Source organism: Nothobranchius furzeri, chromosome 8, assembly GCF_043380555.1.
Source record: "Nothobranchius furzeri strain GRZ-AD chromosome 8, NfurGRZ-RIMD1, whole genome shotgun sequence".
NCBI classification, from domain to species: Eukaryota; Metazoa; Chordata; class Actinopteri; order Cyprinodontiformes; family Nothobranchiidae; genus Nothobranchius; species Nothobranchius furzeri.
In genome coordinates this window covers 52,421,139-52,441,280 of record NC_091748.1, presented here as the reverse complement: position 1 = coordinate 52,441,280, position 20,142 = coordinate 52,421,139, and the positions used below count along the sequence as shown (strand labels likewise).

Sequence of the window (20,142 nt, the reverse complement as noted above, 5' to 3'; positions counted from 1 at the left end):
CTCCGTTTATCTCCAAAAATCTTGGGAAAGGTTGTGGCTAAACAACTCACAGCTGCTCTTGATGAACATAACATCTATGATAGCTTCCAGCCAGGTTTTTGTAGAGGTCACTGCACTGAAACAGCTCTTAGGGTGTCTAATGACCTTCTGACTCACAGTGATGCAGGGAACTGTTCTGTTCTGGTCCTGCTGGACCTGACTGCAGCCTTTGACACTGTTGACCATCACCTGCTACTGAGAGGCTGAGACACTGGGTAGGCCTATCAGGAAGTCCCCTGGAGTGGTTCTCCTCTTATCTGTCTGAGCATTCCTTCTCTGTGGCTGTCTCCAAGTTTCGGTCCTCCACCACCTCCCTCACTCATGGTATCCCACATGGTCCTCTATTCTTCCTCCTTTATCTGCTCCCTCTTCAGCACATCCTGAGCTCCTTTAAAGGAATCTCCTACCATCTTTATGCAGATGACATCCAACTGTACATCTCCTTTAAGCCCCATGAGATGTCTAAGCTGCAGCTGTTACACACCTGCTTAGACTCTATCAAAACCTGGATGGCTGGGAGCTTTCTACAGCTGAATGAAGATAAGACTGAGATCCTCATCTGTGCCCCAGACAAGCTGGTTCCCAAAGTCAGAGACTCTCTTGGTCAGCTTGCTTCTCACACCAAACCCTCTGTCAGGAATCTTGGCGTGACCTTTGACCCAGCTCTTACCTTGGATTCTGATGTCGGTTGTCTTGTTCGCTCTTCCTTCTTCCATCTCAGGAACATTGCTAAGCTGAGTCCCATTCTGTCTCGCTCTGAACTTGAGACAGTTCTCCACACCTTCATCTCCTCACACTTAGACTACTGTAACTCTCTTTTCACTCAGGGTCCTCAGGGTCATAGAGAATGTTCATGTTTTTAAGAGCAGGCTCAAGACTCACCTTTTTAGCTTAGTTTTTAACTGATATCTGTTTTTAGCTGCATCACCTGTTTTATTAATTAATTAATTTATTTTATTATTTCCATTTAAGTGGTATTAGACATTTATGTTTTAGTGTCTCTTTAATCAGTTTTTATTAGTTATTTTACTATCCATATCAGCTATTGTTATTATTTTTTTTCTCTCATTTTACTTATTTTAATCATACCAGTGTTTCCTCTGTGGGGCCCTCTGCCTCGGGAGTGGTGGTTGACTTTGGCCCGACTGTGACCCGTCTACAGGTGGTTCAGAACGCCTGTGCTCGGCTTCTGACCAAGTCCTCCAAACACACCCACATCACCCCGCTTCTCCTCCAGCTTCACTGGCTGCCAGTCAACTTCAGGGTTCATTTCAAGATCCTGGTTCTGGTCTATAGGGCCTTACATGGACAAGCACCATCATACATTGGTGAACTTCTTAGTCCCTACACCCCCAGCAAGTCCCTGAGGTCCAGTGATCAAAGCCTACTGGTTGTGCAGCACCAGGCTAAAGGTCAAAGGTGACAGATCATTTGCTGCTGTGGCCCCCAGACTCTGGAACTCTCTCCCCCTGAGCCTGAGATCAGTGGACTCAGTGGACTCCTTTAAAAAGCAGCTGAAAACTCACCTGTTCAGACTGGTTTTAGTGTGATCTTCATCACCCTCTCCTTGTTCTGCTATTTCTACCCATTCTGCCTTTCCCTGGATCCACTGATTGTCTTTCTTATTCACTCTCCTTTACCCTTTCCTCACATTTTTTAATCACAATTTTTTGTTTCTCCCAATTTCATGACATTTCTAAATAACTTTTAAATCTTTATTTTTTTTTTTGTATTTGTAATTTATGTTCTTGTGAAGCACCTTGTGATTTTTATCTTTAAAGACACTAAATAGAAGATTGTTTCTTCTTCTTCTTCACTTTGGTTAGCCGTCATGCTATTCTTAAATTGTGCTTTATAAATAAACTCACATGATATGGTATTTGACCCAAATTTATATTGAGTGTGTTTTAAAAGATTAAAAGATTTCTAGCTTTACAGATTGTTTGGCTCTCATAAACATAAACAAAAAAATGTTTAAATACAATTTTGTACAAACTTTAAAAAAAAGAAAAATGTTTAAACTTAAAATCAATGTCAAGTGTCTCCAAATAATAAAAACGGTCTAAGTTGAAGAGAATAAATGTTGTAGTGCAAGAAGTCAATGTCCACATGGACACAGGGTTCATCCTCCTCTTCTTCTAAAAAATAATAAAACATACATTTTATAGACACTAAAGACTTAACTGACGTCATTTAGAAATGGGAAGCCTAATCCTGCCCATCTACTTCCGGTCCAATAATGTGGAGTCTCTGAACAGATAAGACTTATCTTCTGAACCCATTTTTATTAACTGAAAACCTGACATAAACCTAGGAATGATGCATCTCTCAGTTTCTGATGCAGCCTTTTGCAGGAATTCTGTCTTGTTATTTAACGATATAACTTTCATATAATGTTAATAGGCTATAAAGAGTTAGGGGGACCTTGGAGGGTGCGTGGGAGTTTGCCCAACCAACTTACATATGTTTTGTGGATTTGGAGAAGGCTGTCGGCTGCATCCCCCAGGGGACCCTGTGGGAGGTGGGGGTGGGGGTACTCCAGGAGTATGGGGTACCAGGCGTCAGAGCTTGGTCCATCACCGGCAGTAAGTCGAGCTCGTTCCCAGTGAGAGTTGGACTCTGCCAAGGCTGCCCTTTGTCACCATTTCTGTTCATAACCTTTATGGACACAATTTCTAGGTACAGCCAATGTGTTGAGGGGATCTGTTTTGGTGGCCTGAGGATCAGGTCTCTGCATTTGCAGATGATGTGGTCCTGTTGGCTTCATCAGAACGTGATCTCCACCTTTTGCTGGAGCGGTTCTTAGCTGAGTGTGAAGTGGCTGGGATGAGAATCAGCTCCTCTAAATCCGAGACCATGATCTTGATTCAGAAATGGGAAGAATGCCTTCTCCAGGTCAGGGATGAGGTCCTGTCCCAAGTGGAGGAGTTTAAGTATCTCGGGGTCTTGTTCACGAGTGAGGGAAAGATGGAGCGTGAGATCGATAGGTGGATTGGTGCTGTGCCTGTAGTGATGCAGGCGATGTACCGGTCTGTCGTGGTGAAGAGAGAGATGAGCCGGAAGGCAAAGGTCTCGATTTACCGGTCGATCTACGTTCCTACCCTCACCTATGGTCACGAGCTTTGGGTAGTGACCGAAAGAACGAGATCGCAGATACAAGCGGCCAAAATTCGTTTTCTCTGCAGGGCATCTATCCTTAGAGATAGGGTGAGAAGCTTGGTCATTCGGGAGGGGCTCGGAGTAGACCCGCTGCTCCTCCATGTCAAGAAGAAAAAAATTGAGGTGGCTTGGGCATCTGGTCAGGATGCCTCCTGGACGCCTCCCTGGTGAGGTTTTCCGGGCACGTCTAACTGGAAGGAGACCGAAGGGAACACCCAGGACACGCTGGAGGGACTATGTCTCTCACCTGGTCAGGGAACGCCTTGGGATTCTCCCAGAAGAGCAGGCTCAAGTGGCTGGGGAGAGGGAAGTCTGGGCATCCCGACTCAGGCTTCTGGCCCCGCGACCCGACTCTGGATAAGTGGCTGAAAAGGGATGGATGGATGCTATAAAAAGATTTTAAGCCCCGCACTTCCCTTTTCGAGCTCCACATATCCATTTTTCTCCATATAAGAAAAATTTGTAGAATCTGCAGTCAAGGTCAGGACGAAAACCTGAACTGAAATTGAGTATAAAAGAAGCCGAGGTCCTAAGGAAATCTTTGAAACATCTTCAAAGAGCCTGAATTATTATTTATTGGGATCATTTTTAAAGATTACTGGAATGTCTGGCAACCTTGGGGGAGGGGAACACAAACAAATGATGGCTGGTTTTAAACTTTTGCACAGAACTGCCTCCTGTTGAGGTGTGTAGTAGTCTGATTCTACCCAGCTTCAACCCATTAATAAAGCGTCTCGGTGGAGGACTGAAAACGGAACACTAAAAGGCTGATACCCTGTAAATACCCTGTTCCTGTTGGCCTGTAGAGGGTTTCTTTTTATGTCTGCCCATTTATTATTTATATACGTGCCTCTGTTGTGATACGTTGCGGGGCAACCTTTTCACAGCACTGCTCATACACACACACACACAAATCAGCAGGGAAAACATGTTTCCGCCGTGGTTGCCAGGCGTGTGCGCTCACACCTGATATGCGCACAAACCTCGCTCATATATGCACACCTCTCATGTGCCTCCCTACGCAGTCACAACACCACAAGACACATTCAAGGACACCAGAAGATGAGGTTTCTTCGGTTTTCTAGTCTTTGTTTTATTTTTCCTTATCGGCCACCTGCAGTGCCAGAGCAAGGTCACCTTATCCCTCTGGATTTTTGCAGGACAGACAGACAGGCTCACAAGGTGTGACGCAGCATGTTCTGGGTGTTGCTCCATTGCCACGGTTTCCGTATCTAATTTCCTCATGACAGGAATAAGGAACGATGGGTTTAATTTCATTGTGAGACACAGGGAGCTGACATGTGTGATCCCGTGCTGTTACAGAATATACTCTACTGTTGGAATATTTATTATAATAATAGCATCAAATATGTCGAATGACAGGGCCAAGACTCGGGATCATTTGTTCCTGTTTCCTTAAGTTTGACTTACTTTAGAAGATTTATTTTCTAAATATTTGCATGTTTGCGCTGAAAACTGACAGATTTTATCTGCTGGTACCTTCATGTCTAATTAAAGCTTTACAGTTTTCTCACTTGAAACATTTTCAATCATTTTATTTCTACAGATTCTACAAATTCCAGTGAAAACATTTACACAATGATGAATCCCATCGGTCCCGGTGGAAACAGACCTAGCGTAAGTGAGGTCCTTTTTATTTCAATGATTAATCAAAGTTCATTTTAATATATGCGGTTGATCTTTTTGAGACGTTTGAGCAAAACGGATTTATTCAACTTGGATGCATAAAGAACAAATAGTGATTTGACTCTTTTTGTCTTTAGTTCCCAATGGGACCAGGTCCAGATGGACCCATGGGTGGAATGGGAGCTATGGAGCAGCATCATATGAACGGATCACTAGGTGGGTCGCGGCCTACGTAACAGGTCTGCTGAGTTTATTTCTTGTTTTGGTTTTTGGTCAGAGGTCTTTAAAGGAAGGACTCTGCCCTCTTATGGCTGAGACAGGAAGTGTTGTCTTTCAGCTTTGTATTGATCAGAGCTAAAACAGATTAGTGGGGCGGTAAGAAGGCCAATTGATCCTGTGGGTGTGATGTGATCAGCAAAGCCAGTGAGGTTCTTGCTCATCTGTATCTGAAACAAATAGCTTAATTAGAGGCCATTACTTGTGAGGAGGGGAGTAGATGCTCCTTCTGCAGGAGATCCTGGATGGTGATCAGTTAATGGTGATGGCTTTCTTTCTCATTCCATTTCTGATCACAGGTTCTGGTGACATGGATGGGTTGCCAAAGGTAAGTCAGACGAGTTTTCTGAATATGTCATCCAGATCAGTTTTTTTCTACTTTTTTAATCATTGTACTTTTTTTTTTCATCCGGATTGCAGAATTCTCCCAACAATATGGCGGGCATGAACAATCCTCCCGGCACCCCGCGGGATGACGGAGAGATGGCAGGCAACTTTTTAAACCCATTCCAAAGTGAAAGTGTGAGTACGAGAAAGTTAAAACCCAAGCCGTGCACCGGAGAGCGTCTACTACTCAGTTAGCCATGTGCCATGGGCATGTAGGCACTGCTGAGAGTATTAAATCTGATTTTAAAGCAGAAACATATTTTATTTGACCAGTTTATAGTAAAACAAACCACAATTAGCAGATTGTATTCATTTGATGTTTTTTTCCCCTTTAGCTGAAAGATGATTTGACTGTTACCATGGGAACCCAGTTTGATATGTGTGCAAAATGTTTAAAGAGCAAGTCACCCCCTGCCAGATTCTTACTCAACTCCCACTTCCTGTTTGAAAAATGCAACAAATGCTGTTGCTTAGTAGAACGAGATGGCGGAGCTGCTAACAAATACACACACTCACGACATTGTGACATCATAATGTACTATCTAACATCATAGTGTACCTCTTAGCCAATAGCGACGGAAGATTTAATTTCAAATGCAGTGCAGAGTTTTTGCCTGACGACGGTGCATCGCTGACAGTTTTAGGCAGAATATTTAAATTTTAACTAAGACTAGTGCCGAGTTATTGACTACATTTGTCTGCAGCACAATCAGACACTCATTTATATAGTTTATCAGCAAAAAATGTTGATTTGGAGTGACTTGCTCTTTAATGTTGGATTGGCTCTTTATTTCTGAACATTCCTTTAGCCTGACTCAAAATTACAATTTTCGATCAGAGATATCAGAGTTATAAGATCTGTTTTTTAAAACACAAAAAGTCACAATTTAAACCAGGACAGATGGAAACGTTTGTCTCCAAAAACCTTTAATTTTCCCTAAATTTACTGAACTCATTCACACGCCTGCAGGCTGTTCAGACGCACATATTAATGAACGAAACATCAGCGTCAAATTCTTATTCTTAATGTGAGACCAGCGTGAACTGTAATGTTAATAAACAAGTCTCTCCTCTCTTGTCTCTGTTTTACAGTATTCACCCAACATGACGATGAGTGTGTGATTTTTTTTTATTCACCTTTTTCATTTCCTTTTATCTGAATCCCCCTCCCGACCACCCTGCTGTGTCTTGCATCACCTTCCTCGTCCTCCTTCTCCTTTATCATCGTGGATGGTGTGCCACACAGCTCCTGGGGATTGCCCTGGAGAGCAGGACTTCCCTGAAGACTCAACATCCTGCTGCCTGTAAAATGGGCGTCAGAGCATGAAATGGTCTTGGAACAGCAGGAAGGAGCTCCTCACTACAACTTCTTCTTCTCTCCTGCTAGGATCCGTCAAGGGCCCCAGAGCCTGAACCTGCATCGAGTCTGCATCTCTGACAAAAACCAAACCTGCTCTTGTGGGTGGCATTCGGGCATTATCAGGACTACTCTGTTCATTTAGCACTGTTTTGGGACAGAAAACCCTCATTCAGATGCTCTGGACTGATTACTAAAACATGAACTTGTGATGATCTTTTAGGGCTAGAATGATTTCATGCATTTTTTGAGTTGATATTGTTCTAATTTGCATAGCCGATGCTATTCTTGTGTTTTATCTCTGCAGCAGCAAGCACACATTGGATGAATGATTGATTTTCTGACTGTTTTCTTTAGACTTACAGATTTGTTTCAGACACCTCTGCACAAAAATGCATTGCAACTTTGTCTTTGCCTCCTGGATCTTTCTCCTAGACTTTCACAGGAAAGATTTCTAATGAGGCCTGATCTGAGCATTGCTGTTTTCTGATACAGATTGACTGTTGATGCACATGGATGATCAGCTGTTTGTCTGTCTTGTCTTTTGTAAACCCAAATACAGCTGTCTGTTTCTGTTCTGTCGACACGATGAGCCAACTGTCAGGAGAGGAGCTGCTTCGTATTCAGAAACAGACCACGATGGAGGATTTTCTGCATCTTCTTGTCTCCTCTGTAGTCTTGTTCTTGTCTGTAAAAACAACAAAATTCGATTGTTTTTATTTGTTATTTACAAGGTGTCTGTGAAACCAGAAATGCTCTTCCCATTCTGGTTCATGACGCCCAAGTGATGTCACAGATTCTGTTGATCAACTTTCAAACGAAACCGGCACAGTCTCTGCAAAACGACGTTGTTTTTCTAGGAAAGCCCCTTTAAATAGGGTAATGGACTCATGGGTTTGTGTGATGTGATTCATCTTGAGCTCGTCTAAAGAGAAGGAACCATTTGTAGATTGTTTTCAACATTTATTTTTATTTCTGATGTATTCAGCTGAAGTTAAAGCCCCAATAATCTACTCAAAAACAAAAGTGTGGTGACACAGTCAGTCTGATTCAACGATTCTGCCTCCTTCGATCTATCCACTAACAATAACTAAAGAACCACTGCAACCTCTGTCGGAGACTTCTTATGATTTACTGATACGACTGTGAACAGATAGTGCCCAGATATCAGTTGGGGTATCTCCAAGATTTGGCCATCAGTGGCTTGGAAATCTCTCTCTGTCCAGCGTTCCTTAGAAGCAGTGACACACCGCCCTCCCTCCCTCCCACCCTTTCATTTTCTCTCTCTTGTTTTCTTGTAAATACTGTATAATGCATTTTGATATCATTGACATGTTTTGATATGTCAGTCACTACCAATGAATACAGCTGAAAGTAAATTATAAATAAAACTGTTCATGTTTTCTTTTTTCATAGAGAAAGGATGTGAGAAAGGCTTGTGTGGCTAAATTTATAGAATACTGTAAAGTGACTAAATGTATAAAATGACACACGGACTGTATGCTAAAGGCTCGTGTGTGTCGGGGGGAGGATGGGCCAGAGAGAAGCAAACGCGCTGCTGCGGCGTCCTCGCTCTGCCCTTGACTCGATTCAGTCAAATGTTGCTGTTTGGTTTTGAAAACGTTTTTTTTAAAGAATCATGTGAATAGGTTTTCCAAAGGGCATCTTCTCTCAAAAAAATAGTGCATGTGACCTCAGGTTGCAGTTTTTCATATGAAGGATTTCTATTGATTAACGAAAACTTTTAAAAATGGAAAAAAAAGGAAACATTTTAAATTAAAGAGATCAAAATCTAAAACTTACGAGGAAAAACTATTCACGTGCGTGATAGCATTGTATAGTTTGAAGCTCTCTCACTGATCCTCTCTCAGTCCTCTGTGTATATTGATCGTTGGCCATCTCTGTACTTCTATTGTGATGTATAATACTGTACCATTAGGAAGATTTGCTGGTCGGAGGGGGCGGGGGGTTGTGGTCATTTTGCTTGGGGGGAGGGGGGTTTAAAGGATGGGGATATAAAGGATTCTCCAATCACAGTCCTCTAATGACACGGCAGTATTCAATATGAAGCAGTCTGTCTCTTGGGTTTGCTTTGTATCTCATGGTAGGATAGTCGAGAATCTTGTCTTAGGGATTTAGCTGTCTTGTGTAGGTAATAAAGATGTTCTTTGTATGTTTCTTTTTATTGTAAAGTTCTTTTAGACTGAAAGAAAAACAGACAATTTGCTTATAAAAAAGAAACGATGCATCAATAATAAATGTCATTTGATTTTTTTTTTCCCTCTTGTTTGAATTTCTTTGTTTTCCTCACAGCAAGAAAGGTGGGAATTGATGCCGGAACTGATGACAAGGTACTATTCTGGAAGAAAACATTTGATGAAAACCAAATAATCACAAGTGTAGACATGATTTAAAAAAATGCAAATGTAAGCAAATTGGATATATTTGTACCTTTTTAAATCTGCTATTTATGACAGGTCTATGTGTCATTAAGTTTGCTGTTTGAAAATATCTAAAGTAATGGGTTTTTGGAAAATAATAATAAATATATGTGAATATTTCAAATTGTAATTTTCCACACGATAAACAAAAGGTCAGAGATGTTGCTTTAACACTAAATAATTACAGAATCAGGACTGCACCCAACTAGTAAATATTTAAGTGAAACCATGAAATTTCCTGAATTTTATAAACATACCTAAAAGGTAAGCATTAATATTGCTTATATTTGCAAAAAAAAATGGTTTCACTATATGATGTGTAGCTGATTGTTTTTCTAATTATTACTGTCCAACAATTATTCTACAGAAATGAAGCGTGATTTTGTAGACAGGTGGAAAAAAGCACATGCTCATAAATCAACCTACTACTACTATAGAAAAACATGGTTGTCCTGCTTCAGTAAAAAAGGCACTGAATGTCTTTTAAAAACCTGTGTAATCCTTTAATGCAATTTTGGAGGGTTTCAGAAGAAACTGACCCAGAAGCACAAATACCATAAATAATGTTATGTCAACCTAATAAATCCATGCATAAATTATTTTAAAATATTTTAGAAGTGGCTACAATCTTTCTTTTAAGTTTACTGAAACATGTGGCAGCCTAAAGGTGAAACTAATAGAAGCCAAAGATTCAGTTCACGCTGTCAAATGTTTTCAACTATAGAGAAAGGCAATTGGGATTTTGGCGTTGACGCGGGTTTTGAAATTTCATGTTGCAGAGCATGATTAAAAACGTGTCCATATGCTTTGAGAATATTTTATTAACATAATCAAATTGGACAAAATAATGTTACATTTATTTAACATTTACTGCTGGAAATTAACCCGGGCTAAAATAATGCATATTTACCTACATGAAATATGTAAATGTTCATTAGTATGCAATGTCCCTTTACAAATAACAAAAATTCAGTCATCTATTCTTCTTCTTCTTTTTCTTCTTCTTCTAATTATTATTATTATTATTATTATTATTATTATTATTATTATTATTATTATTATTATTATTATTATTATTATTATTATCTACTTTTACCTTTTTAATTAAGGAAAATTACTAGAAACTCCAAACTGCTGTCGTTTCCATGTTAGTGAGGTAAAATATTAACTTGCACCAAGGGGGAGCTCAAGGTTAACAGGAAGCACAGGGCTGAAGTTCGCTTGCTGCTGAACATATCAACACGCGTACTTTTTTTTTATTTTTTGGGTCCTCCGCCTCACAACGACGTGATGGGAATTCCGGCTCTTTTTAGAGAGCCGGTCTTTTTGGCTCAGCTCACCAAAAAGAGCCGGCTCTTTCGGCTCCCAAGTGGCTCCTCACATTTTCTGTTGCGTAGAGTATATTTATAACCAAAAAAAATGCTAAAATATATGTAACATGATTTACTAATGTAAAAAATTGCAATATATAAACTATTTATCATTTGAATGGATTTAATAACTGAACACTTTAAGAAATCTCCACTTTCTGACTGCTGGCGCTCATTTTCTCACCGTCTTTGCCGCACTCTCTCTCTCTCTCTCTCTCTCTCTCTCTCTCTCTCTCTCTCTCTCTCTCTCTCTCTCTCTCTCTCTCTCTCTCTCTCTCTCTCTCTCTCTCTCTCTCTCTCGCCTTTTTCCTCCTCCTCATTCCCTCTCGTCTCCCTCCACCCGCATGTGCTCTGCTGTGTGTCTGAGTCTGATCCTCCCTCTTCCCCGCCCCTACTGCTCTGTGTGTGGACAGTCTGGACACGCAGTTACACATGTTGACCAATTGCCTGTGGCGTTCACCAAAGCAAAAGGGGAGGGGACGGCTCCCAATGACGAGCCGGCTCCCGTCGTTCACTTCAAAGAGCCGGCTCTTAGAGCCAGTTCGTTCACTACCGACACATCAGTACAACGTTGAACTGACTTCACTTTGAGTTTAACGAAGGGACAGCTCAGGACCGAAACAAGCCCACTTGGAGGTTTGTTGTACTTTATTTCGATTAACGCATATACACTTTGACCCACTCTCACTGCATTGACGTGATAAACCCAATGGTTTATCGTATAATAGAGTAAAAACTCGTTATTATCGTTTAGTACCTGTATTGCTTAACCGGCTAATGCTACTTGCATTAGCAGTAGCATGCTAGCCGCTTGGGCATTTAGCTGGAGGAAAACTTGTTAAAACTTCTTGCTAGATTTGTCAGGGCACAACAGTTAACAGGTAGCGTAATAATTAAATTTGCGAAATGTTGCCACATTGTTTGCTAAAATTAAAAATAATAAATAGACGTTAAAGGAGGTGTTGGGTAAACAGTTGTGTAGCTATCATCATGTGACCTATCACAGTGTTTAACGTCGACTTGCACATAGTTGAAGGCTTTTTTTCCTCACTAGGATTCAGCACATACACAGTTTTACTTTTCACAGAAAGTGAATCACTTCAAGCTGTTTTCTGTTTTCCTTAATCAGGTGATGTGCTGAGGACTGAACACGTTTGAGAATGGAGTCTTCAGCTGGACCTCCTGCTGCTAAGAAGCATGGACAAACCTCGTTGCTGGACAGCGGGGAGGACTTTGAGGTGTTGTGTGATGAAGACATTTATGACGACCTTCCTCCTCTGGAAGATGCCGGGGGTGGAAACAGTAAAAAAACAGAAGATGCAGAAAAGAAAAGGGTTGAAGATCCAGAACCTTCTGGCAACATTGATGAATGGCTAGATGTTTTAGGTATGAGGGAAATGTGACAAAACCAGACACATTCTTACAGACAACATGCTAATAGTTTGCATTTGTATGTTGTTTGTATGTTTTCCAAATATTTAGTGGCATTCACAGCAGAAGCTAGAATTCCATTACTGTATAGTTATGAACATTTAATGGTTCCGTTATATGTAACCAATTTTATAAACAGATCTATCTGCTGTTAGGTAACGACCAGCTGAAGAAAAAGGTCCTTGAAGCAGGGAAGGGACGTGACAGTCGGCCTCACAAAGGACAGGTCGTAAAGATCCATCTTAAAACACACTTGATGGATGGTACACTTGCACAGGAGCTATGTGATCTCGCTTTCACTCTGGGAGATGGTGATGTCATCCAGGTAAAGAAAAAGAAAAACTCAGATGATTGGTTGAATAGGTTTTTAATAATATATATATATATATATATATATATATATATATATATATATATATATATATATATATATGTGTGTGTGTGTGTGTTAAATTTGCATGTAAGTCATTAAAGCAAAAAACACTTTAATCTATTTAGGCACTGGATCTGACAGTGCAGCTTATGGAAATTGGAGAGAAAGCACTCATCCAGACAGATGCAAAATACGCATACGGTGTCCGAGGAAGGTAGGAAACATTTTGAAATGCTCCTGAACAGTCTGCCACGTTAGGGCCATTATATCTAGTGTTATTAGTTCAAAATGTAGACATGACTTTCACGTCACAGTTTTCAAACCAGAGATGTTTTGAGGAAATATTAAAGAATTGGACATTGCAGGAGAGAGATGCTCACAGTTGTCCCCGACAGCTGATTGTTGAATTAATGCTTAATGAGTCTGGGATGTTTGTGGTTTCTTCAAAGATTAGAAGTTTTATTAAGCCAACACTTAAAACAATGGTGTGGTGAGGAAGATCAAGCCTGTGGATAATAACAATATCGGTTCATATTTGCTCTGAAGCTATGCCTTTAAAGCTATATTTACCAGTGTGTCTCCTCCTAACACTGTGCTCAGTAAATGTGCCTGCATTTGGTTGCTGAAAAAGAAGGAAACATGACAGTAATATCTGTGAACTGTCTCCTACGGCTGGTGTCCCTGACTCTGTCTCCTGCGTCCTTCACTTCCTAGTCTTGATCCTGACATTCCGCCAAATGCTGAGCTTTCCTTAGAGGTGGAGCTGTTGGAGGCTACAGATGCACCTGACTTGGAGCTGCTTCCTCCCTCGGAGAAAATAGCCCTGGCTGTTCAGAAGAGGGAGAGGGGGAATGTTCACTACCAACGTGGGGATTATGCTTTTGCAGTCAACTCATATGGCGTTGCCCTGCAGATTACTGATTCTTGTTCCAAAGGTAAGAAGCATGTGCAGGAGTCAGGCAAAGCTTTATATTTCCTTCTAAAAGAAAAGATATTAACAAGATACTAACAGTTGATTTTTCTTATTTTGATACATAAGGACTCTTAACTGTTTATCATGTTTCCTTGAGCAGTTGACATCAGCCCCGAGGAGGAGAACGAGCTGTTGGATGTCAAAGTAAAGTGTCTAAACAACATGGCTGCTTCTCAGCTGAAGCTGGACCACTATGACGCAGCACTGAAGTCTTGTGTTTCAGCACTTGAACATCAACCAGAGAATATTAAAGCACTTTTTCGAATGGGCAAGGTGCTCTTTGCTCTGATTCTTTCATGTTGTGTTTCTCAGACTCCTCTAACCTGTTGCCTGCTGTGTGTTTCTGCTTTAGGTTCTGGCTCTGCAGGCTGAATACACAGAAGCCATTCAAACTTTACGGAAGGCTCTGAAGCTGGAACCAAGCAACAAGGTACATTTGGCCTTTTATAAAACGTCTGGTAAACTACACTCACTGGCCACTTTATTGTGTACACCTTGCTAGTACCAGGTCCCTTTTGCCTTCAGAACTGCCTTAATCCTTCGTGGTATAGATTCAACAAGGTACTGGAAACATTCCTCAGAGGTTTTGGTCCATATTGACCTGACAGCATCACACAGTTGCTGCAGATTTGTCGGCTGCACATCCATGATGCGAATCTCCTGTTCCACATCCCAAAGGTGCTCTATTGGATTAAGATTGGTGACTGGAGGCCATTTAAGTACAGTGAAATCATTGTCATGTTCAAACAATCAGTCTGAGATGATTGGAGCTTTATGACATGGTGCATTATCCTGCTGGAAGATGGGTATACTGTGGTCATAAAGGGATGGACATGGTCAGCAACAGTACTCATGTGGGCTGTGGCATTGCAACGATGATCAGTTAGTACTAAGAGGCCCAAAGTGTGCCAAGAAAATGTCCTCCACACCATTACACCACCTCCACCTGAACCGTTGATACATGGCAGGATGGATCCATGCTTTCATGTTGCTGACGCGAAATTCTGATCCTACTTTCCGATAGGGATGTACCGATGAAACGGCATTTGATCCCAATCGGCCGATAGCGCCCCTATCGGTTTTGATCGGACTTTTCAAAATAGATCAAAGCAGACCGCTCAGGTAGGGTTGTCACGGTAACCAGTGTAAACCCCGGTAGAAAAAGTTGACAATAATAATAACCGTCTTGTTTTAAAAAAAACTATATTATCTCGGTGGGTTACCGTGGCTGCGGTGTAGGCGCGGTGACCCTTACCAGCCACCGTATCATCTGCTGAAGTTGCAGGACCGGCGGCACATGCGCACTTTGTTGTTTACGACCAAAACTTTCTTGAAGCTAAAGCTGAAATAATGGCCTAAGGAGGAGACGGCAGCGCTCAGGAGGACATTTATTATCCCCCAAAGAAGACAAAGTCGGAAGTACGGGCATTTTTGGATATTTGAATGCCGAAGGAGTTTATAGAAGATGGACGGCTATCCTGTTTGCAGTACGTGCAGAAAAATTGTCTGTGAAAGGCAGCAACGCTTCAAATGTCATGACACATCTGCGTGACCATCACCCTCAACGCAAGGCAAGCTAACGTTAGCATTTTAGCTAAAATGCGTGATCCGAGGATTTGGGGTTGAGGGAGAACGCAACGAGTCGCTATATAAAGCAGCCGCAGCGCCGCTACCTGCATATAAACCGTGTCGCGGACACCCCCATGTTGAAACGACGCTATGCATTACGGGGCTCCCAGGGGCAGATAAGAGTTGGTCTCTCTCCGAGAATAATTATGAATTTAACAACGATTACTGCCTGATGACATTTTCCCACATCTGCAAAGCTCACTGGAAGGACACAAACCGAGGACAATAATTTCCTGATATACGGATTACTCAAGTAAGGGTAAAAAAGTATCTGATTAGAAGGCTACTTGAGTACTGCGTATCATCTGATCTAATATTTTTAAAATGATGACATCAAACAGACATAAAATAAGAAGTTATGGGCAAATATTGGTATTTTAAAGACTAAAGGGAAAAAATGTAAACAAATAAACAACATAATTACAAAATAACACATTTTAGGCTAAATTTAGACACAAACTGAAGACAATATTTCCTGACATACAGGGTTTATTGCATTGTGTGAAAATGTAGCACGTTTAAAAAAAATACCGCGATAATACCGAAAACCGTGGTAATTTTGGTCACAATAACCGTGAGGTTAAATTTTCACACTGTGACAACCCTAATACAGACCATTTTAGATTAGGTTGCATTTCCTTTATTCCCAGATTATGTAGTTTGTAGCACTCATTATAATGTTGTAGAAAATTTTTGGCCAATCCACGTGATCGGTATCGGTGATCGGTATCGGTGATCAGCATTCTTTGATATCGGTATCGGTGATCGGCAGCAAAAAACCTGATCGGTGCATCCCTACTTTCCCACTGTTGTGGCAGAAATCGAGACTCATCAAACCAGGCAACAATTTCTCAATCTTCTATTGTCCAGCTTTGGTGAGCCTGAGTGAATTGGAGCCTCGGGTTCCTGTTCTTAGCTGACAGGAGTGGCTCCTGGTGTGGTCTTCAGCTGCTGTAGTCCATCTGCCTCAAGGTTCAATGTGTTGCGCGTTCAGAGATGCTCTTCTGCATACCGTGGTTGTAAGGAGTGGTTGTTTGAGTTACGGTTGCCTTTCTATCAGCTCAAACCAGTCAGGCTTTTCTCCTCTGACCTCTGTCATCAACAAGGTATTTTCGCCCACAGAACTGCAGCTCAATGGATGTTTTCCCTTTTACAGACCATTCTCTGTAAACCCTAGAGATGGTTGTGTGTGACAATCCCAGAAGATCAGCAGTTTCTGAAATACTCAGACCAGCCCGTCTGGCACCAACAACCATGCTGTGTTCAAAGTAACTTAAATCCCCTTTCTTCCACAGTCTGAAGTTGGAACTGCGGCGGATTGTCTTGACCATGTCAACATGCCTTAATGCACTGAGTTGCCACCGTGTGATTGGCTGATTAGTAATTTGCATTAAGGAACAGTTGGACAGGTGTACCCAATAGTGTGATGTGACTAGCGAGTGTACATTGTTTAGTCTTGCTGAACAGATTGTCCCATTCTGACCAGTAGGTGGGGCCATTGGGTAAAGATGAATTCATTTGCAGCAAGTTCTGCTGATTCATCATTTCAGAGGATCTGTTTTCATGCTGCTGCTGTAAATAGGTCTGCCCTGCACCCTAGTCGTATCTAATGCCTAGTCACTGTTTCTGTTCAGATGAGTATATATGGTGCTTTGGCTATACAAGGTCACTCGCTGGAGCATGTTCCACTGTATGGGCTTATTGGATCAGCTGCAGCAGCCTGGTACTTATGCCCAGTACTCCCTACTTCAGTCCTACACCAATCTGTCAAACAGCACACAACCTGTTCACCGCTTTTCAGCCATCGCATGCAGTGTAGTATCATGTGCTACTTTATAAGACCATTTGTAATGATGTCTGATAAATGAAGTGCTTAATTTATTAACCAGTACATTTCTAGTTGTGGTTTTGATCTAAAGATTTGGAAGAGAATAGCTGCAGGAAAAAGTTCTTCAACTTGGAGCAGAAAATAAAATCCAACATCCCCTTTTTTTAGATTACAGATTATCTGGTTTGAGTCGAAGGGGAAGCTGACACTTCTCATCATCCCTTCTCATTGGCTAACTTCCTGTGTTGCTATCAAAGTCTTGAGCCATTTCAAAGACATATTGGCCAATTTATAGTTTGTGTCTTTGTTATAGTAGTGTATTTTGCCTGAGATACCGGCCTTACAGGTTAATGATGAATTACTGACATCTTAAATCAGCGCCACCTTCAAAATTTAATATTGATTAATGAAAATTAGGTTATTTTATATGTCTGCTTTGCATTAAATAATTATGTGAGCAGCACTAATAGGATATATTGTTCAAACTTGTCCCTTGGAGACACCAGAGGTGCTGTCTTAAGGCTGCTGCGGATAATTATGTTTATATAGAGTTACAGAAGTCTACGTAAACAACATGAGAAATGGTGGTGTAAAAGGTTTTTTTAAGTAATGCTGCATGAATTGCTGTGAAATTTGGAAGATTAATTTTATTTGAAGTTATTTGCAGCAGGTAAGATAGTAATTTCTAATAACTTAAGGTATGACACTTTTTATTAATTCCTGTACAAAGTTTGGGGTTGAGTTTAAAGCGCTGCTCTATGGTGCCTTAAAATAAATGTGTGTGTTTTTGTTCCAATAAAGATGCTCTTTTTCTAACCAATTAGCTTGGCTTTGACAGACACAGAAAATGACAAGATGACACATTATATCTCTCTCCTCCAAGCAGGGGCTGATACCTCTGTCTTCAGCTCAAATGAGCCAGAAAAGATTTATTTATCTGGCTTGTTTAACTTTTTTCTTAAACGACATGCAGACTTGACATTTCCAGTTTAAACTGCCTTTGACTTTCTCTGCAGAGTAAGACAAACGAGTTCTGGTAGGATCGTGATGCTAAATGTTTGTTTCTCCTCTCCCCCTATAGGTTGTAATGTTTTTGTCTTTCTGTCTTGTTGCTTCCACAGAAACACTCTTGTAAAGGTAAATGCACCACTTTGGTGCATATTAACATCAGGGCGAAGACTCCACTGCTCACAGATGCATGTTAGTAGATTTTACTCCAAACGTCACTTTAGTTTCAGGTGACTGTTTCTGTTGAACTTTGAGCAACGGTCCTCAGTCCTACCGAAGTGCTCTTAGCAAGTTTAAACATTTTATCTGTTATAATATTGATTTGCTTAGTCACTCACCCGCTTTAAGAGCAGCGAAGTGACTCACAGCTGAGTCTGTGCTGGAACAATAATTGAGCCCAGATCCTGGAATCATTGTGTGGACATGTGGGCTAAACAGCACGCTGATTTTGTGGTCCAAGCCTGTGATTTCTCGGAAGATGGCAAAGAGTGGAATCAAGAATTTTCCGGTATATAAACATTTTAGATTTTCTGATGCAGCTTCTCTGAACCCCAATCATTAATTTATTCATCTAGCAAATGCCATGACTTTGTGTTTTGCAGACCACTTGTGTCTGTTACTGTAAAGAGCGTTCTGACTTGTTATTGGTCTGTCTGTTGCAAAGCTGCACGACGCAGTCTCCTGCAGATCAGGATAACAGCACTGATAGACACAGGGCTTTTATGGTTATTTCCTGCATCCTTTCTCTTGTTTCATGCACAGACAATTCACGCTGAGCTCTCCAAGCTGGTGAAGAAGCACTCAGAGCAGCGGGGAGCAGAACAGGCCATGTATAAGAAGATGCTGGGCAACCCTTCTAGTAGCAGCGTACGGAAACATCAGGCCAAGTCTTCATGGGTGAGAGAGTAATCATCTCAGAAACTCCATGTGTTAAAATGTTTGTTCCAAAGTGAGGCTTTGAAAAACAGCGTATAATTTGTGCCAATGTTATTAACCTGCTCAACATGCTGCTTTTTGTCCTCTGCAGGGTCTCAGCTGGAAGTGGCTTTTTGGTGCCACAGCTGTAGCCCTTGGTGGCGTAGCTCTATCTGTTGTCATAGCTGCCAGGAATTGAAATGAGCCTGATCAAATGCAGCAAAAGAGCCAAAAACACTGAAACACGTCTGACTACACCTTCTGACTGTTGGTCAATGGTGGAAATGTGAGATGGTCGATTACCTCTTCGCTGTCTCCGTCTTTTCTCTACTATGTTTGAGAAGTTACAAGTAATAAGTTGTAATAATAGTGTATAGAGAAACATATTTCCAGTCTTGTAAATGTGTAGGTCTGTGCACATACATGTCGCCAGACTTTATTTTCATTTGTTCCGATTATTTTTGTCTCTGGCAAGCAAAGTTGGAAATTGATTGTTCCAGGAATCGGAAGTGATTCAAACAAAAGTAATGTAAATTATATTTAACATAAATGATTCACTAGTTTTAGTATGTCTCCAAAAGCATTTGATTTTGTTTATAAAATAATATTTATTACCCAAGAGATGGAATTTTAATTCATGGAACATGTTTCTCATTTACATGCTTTCTACTATAAGATCCACAGGCGGACAGAATATCACACACACACACCACACACACACACACACACACACACACACACTGACCCTTATGATACCCATAAGGATTTCTACTCATTTTAATCATCCATAAACTACACCATTAAAGTCACAGAACCATAGCAATGCAATGCAACAATCCAACATTTACTGCCTTAAAGTTTCAGCTTTTCTCCACACCAGACGATTGGGATGGTATTACACTCAACAGGTTTTGTAAAAACGTGTCTAACATTAGCTGCATGAAAGAGAATAAACAAATCTCCTCACACATCAACTATAGTTTTATTTGCTAACAGAATTAAATCAACACTTCTTTGATACATTCAGTGCAGGCAAACCTACAGCTGTGGAGTTTAAACACATTTAATTAGCCACATATACATAATAAATACAGACACTGTTGGGTTATTTAGGACTGGGAAAGGTGTCTGATTTCATTAAATTGTACTTTTAATATTTGTGTTAAAAGACCAAATGTTCAGAAGACCCTATGTTTGCATGGGAAGTTGTTCTAAAGTTGTTCTGCATTTCTTTTTCTCATTCCAAAAAATAAATGTGACTGTACCAAATGTGTGGCTTCCTCAGGCTAGATGATAGAGCATTAGAGCC

General features: G+C 40.9%; 2 protein-coding genes across 4 annotated transcripts in view; both read left to right on the top strand.

Moving 5' to 3' along the window:
* ssbp4 (single stranded DNA binding protein 4) overlaps positions 1 to 7,065 on the top strand; it is a 118,583-nt gene extending 111,518 nt beyond the window's left edge. The window contains exons 13-17 of one of the 2 annotated variants that reach the window (XM_054729990.2): positions 4,766 to 4,836; positions 4,983 to 5,061; positions 5,421 to 5,449; positions 5,542 to 5,643; positions 6,755 to 7,065. In XM_054729990.2, the coding sequence (XP_054585965.1) occupies positions 4,766 to 4,836; positions 4,983 to 5,061; positions 5,421 to 5,449; positions 5,542 to 5,643; positions 6,755 to 6,835 (362 nt within the window). In that variant the 3' untranslated portion in view covers positions 6,836 to 7,065. Of the gene's footprint in view, positions 1 to 4,765; positions 4,837 to 4,982; positions 5,062 to 5,420; positions 5,450 to 5,541; positions 5,644 to 6,600 lie in introns of both variants that reach the window. The other variant, XM_015971526.3, reaches the window with a different exon arrangement.
* Positions 7,066 to 11,180: 4,115 nt separating this feature from the next.
* On the top strand, positions 11,181 to 19,301 carry fkbp8 (FKBP prolyl isomerase 8). Of its 2 annotated transcripts, XM_015971527.3 has the most exons (9): positions 11,181 to 11,312; positions 11,806 to 12,062; positions 12,263 to 12,432; positions 12,606 to 12,694; positions 13,195 to 13,415; positions 13,554 to 13,726; positions 13,806 to 13,883; positions 18,681 to 18,815; positions 18,946 to 19,301. In XM_015971527.3, exons 2-9 carry the CDS (start codon positions 11,837 to 11,839, stop codon positions 19,030 to 19,032), a joined length of 1,179 nt encoding a protein of 392 aa, XP_015827013.1. In that variant the 5' UTR covers positions 11,181 to 11,312; positions 11,806 to 11,836; the 3' UTR covers positions 19,033 to 19,301. The 2 variants fall into 2 exon arrangements, with proteins under 2 accessions (XP_015827013.1, XP_070410209.1); XM_070554108.1 differs by lacking the exons at positions 18,681 to 18,815; positions 18,946 to 19,301 and adding an exon at positions 18,032 to 18,276.
* Positions 19,302 to 20,142: the final 841 nt, after the last annotated feature.

Coding starts and splice junctions, on each gene's coding strand:
- fkbp8 (XM_015971527.3), top strand. CDS start 11,837: ATGGAGTCTTCAGCTGGACCTCCTGCTGCTAAGAAGCATGGACAAACC. Junction 12,433..12,605: donor GAGATGGTGATGTCATCCAG/GTAAAGAAAAAG, acceptor TAATCTATTTAG/GCACTGGATCTGACAGTGCA. Junction 13,884..18,680: donor AGCTGGAACCAAGCAACAAG/GTACATTTGGCC, acceptor TTTCATGCACAG/ACAATTCACGCTGAGCTCTC.